We start from the raw sequence: 13,565 nt of genomic DNA on the forward strand, positions 1-13,565 counted from the left end.
GCCCTGCTGAGCCATTAGCTCAGTGTGTCACAGTGCTGTGGAGAAATGTTACTCTCCTCTTGGCCATGCCAGTAGCTTGCTGTATGACCTTGGGCATCACTTTCCCCCTGTGGGCCCCTGTGTCCAAAAGGCTTGAGGAACCCTAAGGTCCCTTCCAATGGTTGATTGTTTTACAAGTTAGGGGTGCACTGGCCTGGAGGCCACAGAGCCACCTGCAAACTCAAGCCCTGAAGCACTTTATTACCTTGACTCTGAGCTTAGTTTCTGAGTTAACCTCTCAGAAGCAGCTCACAAGGCCCCACAGTGTAATTCCCGTAGGTTAGTTGGCTCTTGTCTTACCCCTGAAAAACAAAAAGAGGTCATTGTCCACCCTGAACAGAGACTGTCTAGGGTACCCCAGGCCTCCCTCAGGTCCTGTGGCCTAAAGCGGCTGCGGATCCTTCTCTACCCTCTTCCCAAGTGGAATGTTCAGTGCGATTCTTCCTTTCTTTTTGAAATAGAAAGAGTCCCTGGGCCCCGGGCCAGCCCATGGTTATCAAGGCACATCACCGCCAGCAAGCTGGAGCACCCCCAGGAGCCCCTAGCCTAGATCCCATTCTCAACCCACAGTTTTGACTTTTGTACGAACTCATTTCTGGTTCTCAGAGGTCAGTAGGGAGTTCCATCCCAACTATTTTAAAAACTGTATTTTTTAAATACTGCCTCTTGACCGCTTGACCTGAACTATGGATAACAGTATGCGCCACTCAAGCCCACAGAGAACAAACGGAAGGGCGGAGACCGAGGCCATCTTAGATAATAAAGCACAGAGGAGCCTGGGGAGCTCCTTGTCTGTCCCTGGTTCAGCTCCAGGGCACAGGCAATGTTTGGAAGCCCTTGTCAGCAGCACTGCAGTGGGGGCTGCCACTGTCTCCATCCACAGGCAAAATCCTGCTCCAGGGGATGGAGGAGGAGCATTGGTAGGATCCTACCCAGCCGCGCCCTCAGCACACCTGTTTCTGTTTTAGAATTCACAAAAAAAAAAAAAAAAAAGTTGAGGGAGGGTTTTAACCACAACAAAAAGTGTAGATCTCCCAACTGTAGGAGGGTAGGCTGTCCTGCACCAGTATCTGCATGGGCTCCTGCCCATTATTGGTGGCTCATGCCCCAGGAGTGCCTGCCTGACCCATGAGGGGGGTACTGCCCTCCTGAAGGTCCACTGGAGTCTGGTTGGTGTGGACCACAATAGTCTTCTCATCCACGATCTCACAGGTAGGGTTGGTGAAAGCAGACAAGGGCAGGGTAATTCGCTGCATCTCCCTCTCACACACTTGCTGGTCATGCTGCTCTTTCAGGTCCTTCCCCCTGGGAAGAAAAGAAGGAAGCATTCAGGCTGTGCCTCCTGCATGGCTTTGCTCATTAAATAGCATTGCTGCACCCAGGCAGGGGCGAGGGCTAAGCATGGTCAGAGCGAATCAGTGGCTGATGTATGAGATTTCCATTCTGCCAGACTGCCTTAACAAGAAGCTCCTACACCTCTGGTCTCTGCTTCCTCATCTGTTAAACTAGTGTATAGTAGCATGAACCTCACCACAGCTGCAGACAGGCTCAGTGAAGATAGTGTGACTGAAAGCAAGATACGGTTTTGTTCTTTCAGCCAAGGGCTCCAAGAGACCCAGAGAACCATCTCAGTCCTAACCCATAAAGTTGTGCAGAAAACTTACCTATTCTAAGACAGCTCTCTTATTCTAAAGTCCTTGGAAGGTGTGAGTGCTGGCTGGAAACAAGGACTGTCCCCAGCCCATACAGGGGGCAAAAGGGACTGAGGGCTGCTCTGGTCAATGGAAACAATGAGACAATGACCATCAGATCCCTCCATGTTCAAACATCCTTCGAATTCTCATGGTGCTCAGTGACCCAATCAGGCCCTGGTGTTGCCCCATTTTACTCAAATGGAGTGCTCACTCCATGCTAAGAACTTTGTGTACATTATCTCACTTCATTCTTGGCTGAACCGTTCCTAGGAATTAGGTCTTATCATTCATTTTACAGATGAAGAACTAGCTCAGAGAAGTGAAGGAACTGCCAATAACATAATGGGCTCAAACCCAAGTCTGTTGGACTCCAGCTGATACTTAGAGAAGTTCTGACCTGATCAGTGTCACCCCAAAGAAATGGTGGTACAGGGACTCAAACCCAGTCTTCTGGCTGCACATGTAGGGCCCTTCCTACTGGCCTGGACCATGCCTGTTGCAGGCCAGAGTTTGGTGAGTGCCTAGCATACTACACACCAGAACCAAAACCCAGGACCCAAATCAGCATACTCTGAAGTCACAACTAGCTACATGGGCTCAACTGTCAGAGGAAATCTTCCTAGAAGGAGCCCACCCCAAAGAGGCCTTGAAACCAGCAGCTGATCGATGACTTGGTGAAACAACACAGGCCTACTTCAGACCGCAGGGAGATAGCTGAGATCAGATGGATTACACATCCATCATATGAGGTACAATGACAAACTTCCAGAGACTGAAGGATATTGAGAAAACAGCAGGGCCTGGAGGGGATGGAGTCTGCACAGGTGCCTCAGAACTATCTTTAAATCAACCAGTTCTATTGCATTCTAGTACCAGCTCAGCCTTGGCTGAGTGACACCTGGCGAAACACAGCCTTGCTGAGCCTTGGTTTCCTCATCTGTGAAATGGGGATAATATCTGCCTCAAAATAAGATAATGAATGTGAATGCATTTTGAAAACAGCAGAACTGCTGTAAAACTCACAGAGGAGGTTATTATGATTTGCCCTGAATATGACTTGACTCACCAAGCAATGTTTTCTTAATCTGGTTTCCCAAGGAAACTCCTACTGACCTGCCAAGGCAATTATTGTTTATGTGACCTCAGCAGCTCCCCTCCTTTCTGGACCTTAATTTTACCATTTGTAAAACAAGGACTTGGGCTTGATAACCTCCAGGGCCCCTGACATGCTGTAAGATTCCTCACATGAGATGTGCTCTGATTCCCTATTTTTCACTGTAAGGTCACGGAAGGCAAATTTGTGAGCTCATCTCCCTGAGTCACCCTGGGTGACTGAGTTTCTACATGTGCACGCCTAAGGCGCTTGCCCCATCCTTATCATTAGCCTCTGATACCGCCAACTCCTGCAGCAGAATAACTCCCAGAGCACCCCAAAAGGAAATGGAGGGACATGGGAAGATGGCTGTCTGGCCCAAGTGTATCCCCACTCAGCCTAAGATTCATTTTGCCCTTGGGCACTGCTCATCAGTTACAGCTGCCACCACAGAAGGAAACACCTCCTTCCATAATAAAACAAAAAGCCAGATTCTTCAAGGTTGCCCATGTAAGGAAAAACTTGGAAGGTCTGGATTTAATTTTATTAAGGGAGCCCCAAGCCAGCAGAAGGCCAAAAGGCGATTAACAAAAGAGGTGGAGTATGCAAGTGTCCTTTGCCAAGGCCTGAATTTCAAAATCTAAGGGGCTGGAGGAAGAAGGAAAGCGAGAATTCATAGATCCTGAGTATGTACTAAGATGCCAGGAAATGACCTGCCCATTATCCACGATGAAAAGAGCTACCCATGCACCTACTGGATACCACACCCTTTATATATGTACCTCCTCCACGCCAATTCTGCAAGATAGTATTATCCACTTTTTTTTTTTTTTTAAGATTTTATTTATTTATTTGACAGAGAGAGCACAAGTAGGCAGAGCAGCAGGCAGAGAGAGAGGGAGAAGCAGGCTCTCCTCTGAGCAGGAAGCCCGATGCGGGGCTCGATCCCAGGACCCTGGGATCATGACCTGAGCCGAAGGCAGACGCCTAACCGACTGAGCCACCCAGGTGCCCCTATCCACTTTTTATAGATGAAGAAACTGAGGCTTTGGAGTTGTCCTGCCTTCCTCAGCTACCTTCTTTACCCAGCGTCTGGCTGTGGCCAGCTGTTGATAATGGTCAGGCTACATTGTAAACAAGTCTTTAGGGGAAAAAAAATCAATTCATATTAATGGAGCAGAAGAGGACTGGAAGAACAGCCAAGGGTAAAGGAAGGAGGTGCTGGGATTCATCTGGATTATAGTCTCATCCATTTAGAAGCCTCAAACACACCCAAACCCATGGGCCTCCTGTTATTGGTGCCTAGGAGTGCTGGAGATGCAGAGGCTGTCCCCAGCTCCTTTCAAGATCTGAGAGAGGCCACCAGGCCTGCCGCATTGACCATCAAGCAGCTCAGCCTCTTCCTACTGCCTTGGGGGGGGGGGGGGGGCGGGCAGACTGTTGTCTGGCAGCCAAGAAGGAACAAAAGGCTTATTCACTGACTCAGCTCCTCTCCTAAGGGGGTGGAGTAGTGTTGACTTACAGTTTTTCCCTTGCCTTTTTATCAGAAAATAAACGCTCCCTCCGGATAGCACAGACACTGTGCTTGGGGCAGGGACGGGGAGCTGCAGACTGGCTGGCTGAACCCCGTAGCCTAGACAACCATGACAAAGACCCGACAGGCTGAGCCCTCACCCGCCCTCACCCATCCCCACCTGCGGCCCTACTCCCCTGAGCGGAAGCCTGGTTCCTGCTCGCCCTTCCCAGCCAGGGGAAAGCTCCATCCTATTAGCCTCATGGTCCTTTGCAGAGTTCAAGGGTTACAGTAATTCCATCCATGACTGCTCCAGAGCCATGATCTGGACCTGGGCTGGCCAGCGTCAGCAGGTGTGAATGGAGCTGCTGCCTGCCTCTGACATCCTCTTTGGAGTGATGGAAACACCCCAGACTTCCTTCAGGCAACAAAGGTTACTTCCAATTATTCTCTAATGATTTTCCCAGTTGGAAGTAGTGCTATGCCATACTGCTGCTCAGGAAAAGTTCCTCAAGGCAGCTAAGACTATGAACACAAACCCTATGCCCAACTACACTGTCTAATTTCATCCTCACAACAAACCTATATGGTGTCTATTAGGATCCCTGTTTCAGAGATGGGAAGGCAGATGCAGAGAGGTTAAATCATTTATTTAAGCAAATAGCAGAGCTGGGATTTGAACCCAGTACCGTCTACAGCTACCAGCAGGTAATATTGCCTTTTTAGGAAACATTAGAGCTGAGAGGATCATCACATCTAACCTCCTGCCTTTACACTTTTTACAGATGAGGAAACTCTGAGGAAACCAGAGCAAGTAAATTACTTGTCTAGTGTCACACCCAGAATTGGCAGCAGTTGCAAAATTATATCCTGATTCTTTTGACTTCCAGACCCAGCTATTTTATTTTCAAAGTTTCCATGTTTCCTACTGTCCTTTGCAATTCATAGCAAATTTGCATGATGCTGCTGAGCCTTGCTGGGCTTTTGGGAGATACTGATAATCCTTGGACACCTCTTACTGGCTGTGTAGCTTAGACATGGCACTTAATTCTTCTAGGTCTCAGCAGCTTACTGTAAAACGGTGTAAAAAGTGAACCTTGTAAGTGTGGTCATGAGGCTTGGGCCAGATCATCAGGAAGAGCATTCAGTAAGGCCCTATTTATTTAAAAAGCATGCAATAAATGTTGGCTGCTATTATGATTATCTAACCGGAATGGTGTTCTGCTTATATTTAATACTTATGATAATCTTGGGTGGGTGGGTATGGGTGTATGGAGGGGGATATATCCCCATTCAACAGTCAAGAAACCGAAGTGCAGAGGAACGGCAGAACCTACACTCAACAGCTCTTTCCAGGACACTCTGTTCTCTGACTTTGGAGAGAGATGGGAGCTGAGAGCTTGCCTCTAGCCCACATGTGGTTTCCTGTTATAGTCTGTTCTCAGAGCACTTTTGCTGAGGAAAGGGGTGGTCCGGTGGTTAGTGACAGGGAGTCTGGTGACTTGGTGCCTTGCCCTGAGTTCATAGGACAGTAAATTCTAGGCCTCAGGGCAGTCCTATGACAGCCTAGAGAAGCAAATTTAGAAGAAAAAAAGGCCTGGATTCCTTATTGGGCACAAGAGCTGAGCTTAGAATTAAGAACGTTTAGTCAGTTCAAGCACCTGGAGGCCTGGAAACTGTCACAAGATTGGAGAAGAGCCAACTGCTATCCAGTGGCTGAGGAAGGAGGAAGTATTTCAAGGGCTCAACTCAGCCAACAGGTTTGGGTCTGATTATGAATTGTAGGCCAGGACTACCACATCATTTCCTTTAACTCACAGAAATGAACAAGCAGGTATCCCTGGACCTGCCATGTTAACCATCCCACTGAGGGTAACAGCCTCGGAATGGAAGACAGGAGACCCTCTTGGGTCAATACTTGGCTCTCTCTGAACCTCTGCTTCCTGAATCACAGAAAATCAGATAGGGAACAAGGGCTGTGAGAGTGCTAGTACAGGACTCACATTTTACAGAAAAAAAAAAAAACAAAAAAAACAGCTATCATTTACTGACCACTTACCATGTGCTACACACTGAGCTAAGCTCTGCAGTAGAAAACAGAAGCAACTTGCCCCAAATCACACAGATAGCTAGTTCATGGGAAGACTTAAGACTTGGCTCCACCAAAATGCTAGGTGTGTGACCTTAAGCAAGGTACAAATCCTCTCTTGTCTGTTTCCTAATGTGTAAACTGGGGATAATAACATTTACCTCCTAAGGGTGATTGTAAAAACTGAGTTGAAGCATGCAAATTGCTTGAAGCAGGGTCTGGCATATGGTAAATGTTCACTTTTGCTGCTGCTATTGTTATTCTTAGCCAACACTTCCCCTTTTTCATCTGTAAAATGAGGAGGCTAACTACACAATCTCTAAGGACATGCTAGGTTTATTTAATGCTGGGTGACCCACCGAGGCTGTGAGCTCAGACATAGCCCTTACCGCTAGAAAATGCAAGCCACCTTGTCACTTCTCTTTCAGAAAACCTTCTCAGACCATAGAAGAGAAATATCACAAGCACTCAGGGCTAGAATTCAAATCCCCTGATATTGCCCAGAATGACAAATAATTTTCCCAGAACCAGCCAATGCTGTACAAATTAATGCAACTCTGTCTTATCATCATGCACCCATCATGGACTTTGAGAGCTTTTTCCATATGATATTTCAGGGGGCCTCTCAAAATAAGCATTTCTCCTCCTGTTGTTCCAGCCACAGGTCAGGTCCCTGAGTTTCCCAGGAGCTTCTTTGGCTTTCTCATATGTGGTGATGAGTAGCAAACAGGTTCCAAGTCCTCCAACTCATTTTTTCCTCCTGTTCTGAAGGAGATCCCACTGCTTATGGTCGAGGGAATTCAAGCCCCAAATGCAAAAGGAGTGACTAGGAACCTTTTCTAGTAGGATTTTATTTTATTTTTATGTATTTTATAAAAGGGGGAGGGGCGGAGGGAGAGAAAGAATCTTAAGCAGGCTCCACACCCAGTGAGGCTCAATCTCACAACCCTGAGATCATGACCTGAGCTGAAATCAAGTTGGATGCTTAACCAACTGAGCCACCCAGGCGCCCCTCTAGTAGAATTTTATCACTCACAGAAAGAATGCAATCTCTGGGACCCTGCAATGAGTGTCCAGCCTGATTTCTGCAGCACCACTCACTTCCATACCAGGCATGTTGGATTAGACAGCACAGAATCTGGTATCAAAAGAGCTGGGTTTGAATCTAAGTTTTGCCACTCCCAGGCACTGTGACCTTGGGCAAGTCACTTCACCTCTCTGATGAAAGCATCCTCATCTGTAAAGTGTGAAACAAGAACTCCTACCTCACAAGGCTTTTGGGTGAGGAGTAAAGGCACCAAAGGAAAGGGTGTGTCCAAGGTCACCTGGTAAAGACTAGAACCAAGTCTGTACATGTTAAGCTAGTTCTCCTCTTTCAATACTTCACTTCCTTTTTGGGTATGTATGCCACAAAGAAGTCGGATTCGACTTTATGTACCTTCTTCCCCTCCTCTCAGAGAGCCCAGAAGAGAAGCTACTGACCTCTTGTAGGTATAGCCCAAGACGATGCCAGCTCCGATGGCGATGATGATGACCATCATGGTAATGCCCAGCACATAGCCTGCCAAGGAAAGGACACAAGGTCCCATTAGCCTCACCCCAGATGATCAGAAAATATTTCTTGATGATTTGCACAAGGAGGGGTTGCGGCAGTCATACCAAGGGTTCCCAGGTCTTTTTTCTCCTTGGAGTTCACCCGCACCCGCTGGCTGATCCCAATCACTGGCTGCACTGCTGCTGCCTCACTCCGGGCGGGCAGGGCATTGGCAGGAGCGAACACCTGCACCTCATCTCCACTTGGCACTTCAGACGCCTCCTCAGTTTCTGTTGTGGAGGTTGGAGGGGACCGGGAAGTGGTCTCTGGAGGTAAAGTGTAAAATATGTCTCATTAGAGTGAATTCCACAGCTGAAACTGGCCTGGAGTGTTGGAGGAGGTAAAGGGAAGGGAGTTCACCTTAGGATGCCTATACACACTGAAATCCATCCTTGCCCCAGGGGCAAGACCAGGTCTGAGGGGGCCATGCTACAGCTGGGACAAGGCAAATGTGAGAGGAAGAACGTAAGAAGGAGCCCCTCCTGCCTCCCATGTCTTTATCTGTTCAAATTCTTGCCATCTTCCAAGGCCCGGCTCAGTTGCCCTCTTCTCCAAGGGAAGAGGCCCCCTCTGCGCTAGGAAACAATCCATGAATCCACAGTTTGCCAATCCCTATGTTATATGAGTTACACATCCCATTTAATCTAATTTCAGAGAAAGGTCTCGCCGCCTCGGGAGCAACTAGCCTTCGCTCTGGATCGTAAGAAACTTAGATTCAAATCTGGACCCTGCCATTGCCTTCAATATGTCGCTGAACTTCTCTGAGGTTCAGATCTCCCAAATAGCTTCTTTCCAGGGTCACTGTGAGTAGAGTGCCTAACACACAGCAGACGCTCCACAAATGGCCACTAGACGCTAAGGGACTCGCTAAGGGCGTGGGGCCGGGATTCGAGCCCCGTGAGCTCCCACAGGCTGCGCACCACTCAGGGAGCGCGCGGCCAAGAGGTGCGGCCTCGCCTCCCACAGTTGTTTACAAGGCGCTCGCGGAGGATGAGCTCACTCGGAGAGGCGGCAGCAGCCAATGGGCTTTGGGCCCTGAGGCCTGGAGACAGCCCTGGCCAATCGGACGGCGCGGGGGCGGGGCGGGGCCAGCCGGCGACGCGCGGACGCACGTGCGCTGCGGGTGTCGCGGCCGCTCCCAGGCCTCCCTGGGTGTGGGGGTTTCGGGGTCCTCCGGTCCTCGGAGTCCGGGAGGGTACCTGGGCAGCGCACGTCCTCGCAAGGCCACTTCTCGGGAGCGCCGGCGTCGCCGCTGACGTAGCACCAGGGCCCGCGTGGGTCCTGGTCCGGGTTCCGGCAGTAGCTATGGTTGCCGGCGTCTGGGAGGGGAGAGAAGGCGCCATGGGACGGGGCCAGGACCCAGACCGCGGCCGCCGCCCGCCCGCCGCCGGGGGCAGACACTCACCCGACTCGGGGGCAGACGCCAGGCCGCTCTGCGCCTCCAGCCAGTTGAGGCAGCGCAGGCCCGGGGCTGGGGAGGGCTGGTCCGCCCGGTACAGGTGGCCGTTGTCCCAGAAGCAGTCTGTGAGGAAGAGGAGCCCCCCCGACACTGAGTGGCCGGCAGGGGAGCCGGGCCTACCCCGCTTGGGCGGCCCTGGGCCCGGCTGGGCCTCCCTGACCTCATGTGGAAAACCCCTGCTGCCTTGAAGGGTTGTTGTGAGGCCCGGAAAAAGAAGGAAGAGAAAGCGCGTCTAAAGCCCCTCTGGTGCCCGGCCCTCAGCGCTCAGAGAATAAGCTTTGCTGTTCTTTTTGTAAGCCGGAAAGCACTGCACAAGTGCAAGGGGTTGTTACTCCGGAACTTGTGGCCACTTTGGAGGAGTGTGTGGGGGACGCCTGGGTTCGGGTACCTTTTTGGAGATGTTGGGAGTTTTGGTTCGGTCATCCTTGTCTTGTAATTCCATGTTACATAAGCCGGGGTATTCCTTTCACGGATATGGCCACATTTGCACTGGCAACACTCCCACCCAAGAGAATTCTACAAAAGCCTTGATTCAGTCAGGCAAAAGAGAGCCTCAAACGGAGGGAACCTGCCTCATCCCTGCTTGGATGTGACTCCAATCTCCCACTCCCCTCAGCAGGAGAGCCTGGGGAAGGAGGGCCTGTGCCCTAACCACACCATGCAAAGCCCCTGAAAAGAACAGGACTTAGGGAGTAGGGGAGATGAATCCCAAATTCCATCCACTCATGAGCCACAGGCAAGGAAAAGGACAGAGAAAGTGGCTACTTGCCTTTGTTCTTAATGGCAAATATGGAGCTGCAAGCCCCTGACAGGGAAAGGAGGAAGAAGAAGAAGGGGAAAAAAGGGAAAAGAAAAAAAAGCCTTCATGGGACAAGAGAAACCAGCTAAAAGCTTCATTTCCAGTGATCTTCCTGTCTAGCCTGGCCAATCTTGGGAAACAGCTTTACCCTTTCTACTTCATTAAGTTGCTGCAGGAAGGAAAGATTGTAATCTCACCTCCAGATCCATAGGCTTCTGCTAGGAGCATGTTGCTGATGAGGAATGTTTGCACCCAGGCTAAGAGCATCCTCACCTCCTTCATCTTGCAGGTGATTGACCAACCAGTGTCCAGCCGGGGTCCCCTTAGCGTCGGCTCTGCCTCCCAGTCCCAGCCTTGCAGTCAGACCTGCCCTTGTTATGCTCTTCTGGTAAACAGCCTCTCTTTAGAGCTGGGAGCTTCCCAGCTAGCTTGCTGCAGCGAGGTGTTTTTCGGCTGAAAGGCGCCCCCTGGGTCCTAAGCCTCCTATGCCACGCGAGATCACTAAGCCAAGAGAGGATCTCCGCCCAGAGAAGAGAGAGGCTGAGAAGTTCAGGTTGTGCTTAGCAGAGGATCAGTTTGAGACCTACACTGACTGCATCCCCAGGGCTTTCATCTCTTCTGTTTCCATTTGTGTGAGTACAGAAAAGTAACTGTCAGGAGGCATCATTGTGTGGAGGAAGGTTTGAAATTATAGTCCCAAAGGCAGAACAGCTTAGGACATGCTAATTACACAAGCAGGAGGAACTCAAGACCACATAGGGGGCTCAAATAAGAGTATCCAGGTGGAAGGAACACTTTATATCCATTTCTGAAAAAGAAAAAGGGCCTTTATGGTTTATACGTTTTTATGAACACTGGCTTTTTTTTTTTTAAACAGTATAACTTTGCCAGGATCAGATCAGTCACTTTACTTTGTTTATATTTGGGTTTTGGGGGTGTCATATATAGTAGGAATACAGAAGGGGTCTCTTTAGTTGAAAACACATGTTATGCAAACATTGGGACGTTTGCTCAGCTATATTTAATAGTCTACCCTTTCTACCAGCCCTGAATTCATATAGAGGAAATAAAGTCAAATGTTTGCTTTTTTTCTCCACCCTGTGGAGAAATCCATTCGCAGTGATTTATATCCATCATTAAACCTCACCACATTCATATGACTTAGGCCTTTTGGAGTTAGGCAGAAGGGTCCTCTTCCTGTTTGGCTGACAGTTTGAGTTCCCAGGCAGCCTCAGTAAATGGAGAGACAGAACAGAGTGATTCTCCACTACCTTGTGACTCAGGCAAATCTCAAAATAGAAATAGGAAACTGTTTCGATCTGAGGGCTTGTATCTTTAGGCAGTAATTTAGGGAGAAGAAAAAAACTTAGCACTAAATTTCAAAAGCTTTATCAAGGAAGAAAGCTAATGTCAATCCAACCAATCTGAAGTGAATTTGAATTTACTACAGTCAGATTTCAGACATGGAAAGGACAGAGATAAATTTAGTTTACTTTTACAGAAGTTTGCTGACTGTGTTTGATTCCTTCAGTCCATTTAATAAGATGTGTTGCTTTGTTTATGTGATCATGCTTCTGTCTCCCCACAAAAGCTTCTGATCCCCTGACTCCTGGACTTGACCTATGCTGGATATTACACAGAATCTGTAAATTTACTCACATATACATATACACAGATATGCCAAAATTTAGTAATTTAATAATTCTAATATAGTATTCAGGGGTCTTTTTTAAACACTTTTATTAATTTTACAATTTTTTTGAGAACTTACTACATACTAGATATAGTTCTGGATACTGAGAATGTATCTGTGAAGAAGGGATGCCTCGGTGGCTCAGTCAGTTAAGCATCTGCCTTCGTCTGCTAAGGTCATGATCCCAGGGTCCTGGGATCGAGTCCGGCATCATGCTCCCTGCTCAGTGGGGAGTCTGCTTCTCCCTCTGTCTCTGCCTGCCACTCCCCTTGCTTGTGTGCTCTCTCTCTCTGTGTCAAATAAATTTAAAAATCTTAAAAAAAAAAAAAATACTTGAAATCTCTGCCCTTATGAAGCTTATATTCTAGTTGGGAAAGATAAATGATAAATATGTAAAGTGTCAGGTGGTCTTAAGTGTTATGAAAAACAAAGTGAAATGGTCAGGGAGAGAGTAATGGGGTATACTTCATTATTTAAAGAAAGCTTACATTATTTTCAGGGAATTAGGATATTTATACAGGCAGAAGGCTGAAGGGGAAGGGTTCTTTGCACAATTTTCCTTGAGGGTCCTAAATACTCTTACACCACTGCAAGAGAAATATGATGTACATTTTGTTTCATTACATAAATTATATAGGCTTGAGAAAATGAGAATGCAGTTTTTAATTTCAGAGTAGCAGGGAGTTCTTTTGGATTGCTTCCTCAGCATCTAATCTGTTGCCTTTGTATGCAGTGAGTGTTCAGTTATTATCTGATGAAATGCTCCTCAGACTCTGAAGGGCTACTTCTGCCAGATTATAATACTTTCCCCTCTGATTATAATAGAGACAGGCTATACATAGGCCAGCACTTGTACTATTTTCAGATTATTTACTGTGCCCATGTAGGGATGCCAGTATTTCTTCCTCAGAATCCCAAACTTCGTTACCTGTTGCTATTATCTAAGTTTTCTATTCAGAAAACTGCTATCTTCTGTAACTTACCTTGATGTACAGGGAAACCATATTTTGTGCCATGTGTCTTATCAGGAACAGCACTACCTAGAAAAGATATAAGACAGGCTAGAGAAGATTTTTTTCAGCTTAGTCATCTCTGCTTTTTCTTGCCTGTAAGACATTTATCTGCATGATTTGATTTTTTCTAGAATGACGGGCTTGTTTCTCAGTCCTTCAAAGGCGTATTCTATTATAATAAGTTCAGTACCTTCCTTCCTCAAGGAAATTGGATTTAGTTCAGAGATGTGCCTTTCATCATCATTGATGATGTTTTGGTGTTTTTCTTATAATCTAGTTTTGAACTTTGCTTCATGTATTGGTGTAATATGGCCATATTTCATGGCCTACAGTTACTCCAAATTCCGTATTTCTTCTGGAAATATTACTACAATAGTAATATGATACAGCACTACTCATATACTCATTTTGGATTGTATATATCCCTGAAGACAACGTTGTGAAATATAATACTCATAATTTACTAAATATTTCAGGGATGTTTGACTCTCAATTTTATATTAAATCATTACTGATCCAGAGAGACAAAGCCATACTGTTACCTCAGGAAATAACCTCTAGAACATTTCCCAAGGAAGA

At 47.5% G+C, this 13,565-nt stretch overlaps 1 protein-coding gene and 1 long non-coding RNA gene across 3 annotated transcripts in view; one reads left to right on the forward strand and one right to left on the reverse strand.

Moving 5' to 3' along the window:
* Window positions 1-503: 503 nt before the first annotated feature.
* Window positions 504-10,768, reverse strand: PIK3IP1 (phosphoinositide-3-kinase interacting protein 1). Of its 2 annotated transcripts, none has more exons than XM_045887291.3 (6): window positions 10,478-10,768; window positions 9,428-9,544; window positions 9,222-9,341; window positions 8,088-8,288; window positions 7,911-7,989; window positions 504-1,344 (listed from the first exon to the last, which is right to left on the reverse strand). In XM_045887291.3, the coding sequence occupies exons 1-6, from the start codon at window positions 10,560-10,562 to the stop codon at window positions 1,140-1,142; spliced, it is 807 nt and encodes a 268-aa protein (XP_045743247.1). In that variant the 5' UTR covers window positions 10,563-10,768; the 3' UTR covers window positions 504-1,139. The 2 variants fall into 2 exon arrangements, with proteins under 2 accessions (XP_045743247.1, XP_064434774.1); XM_064578704.1 differs by lacking the exon at window positions 504-1,344 and adding an exon at window positions 3,646-7,193.
* LOC123852901 (uncharacterized) overlaps window positions 10,723-13,565 on the forward strand; it is a 35,955-nt gene continuing 33,112 nt past the window's right edge. The window contains exon 1 of the long non-coding RNA XR_006793025.3: window positions 10,723-10,912. This is a non-coding gene — a long non-coding RNA (uncharacterized LOC123852901). The remainder of the gene's footprint in view (window positions 10,913-13,565) is intronic.

The sequence above is a fragment of the Mirounga angustirostris genome, unplaced genomic scaffold (assembly GCF_029215605.1).
Source record: "Mirounga angustirostris isolate CCGP_5_RB_7025 unplaced genomic scaffold, mMirAng1.0.hap1 SCAF_14, whole genome shotgun sequence".
Lineage (NCBI taxonomy): Eukaryota > Metazoa > Chordata > Mammalia > Carnivora > Phocidae > Mirounga > Mirounga angustirostris.

Coding starts and splice junctions, on each gene's coding strand:
- PIK3IP1 (XM_045887291.3), bottom strand. CDS start 10,562: ATGAAGGAGGTGAGGATGCTCTTAGCCTGGGTGCAAACATTCCTCATC. Junction 7,990..8,087: donor AAAAGACCTGGGAACCCTTG/GTATGACTGCCG, acceptor TTTCCTTGGCAG/GCTATGTGCTGGGCATTACC. Junction 1,345..7,910: donor TTGGGCTATACCTACAAGAG/GTCAGTAGCTTC, acceptor TTTTCTTCCCAG/GGGGAAGGACCTGAAAGAGC.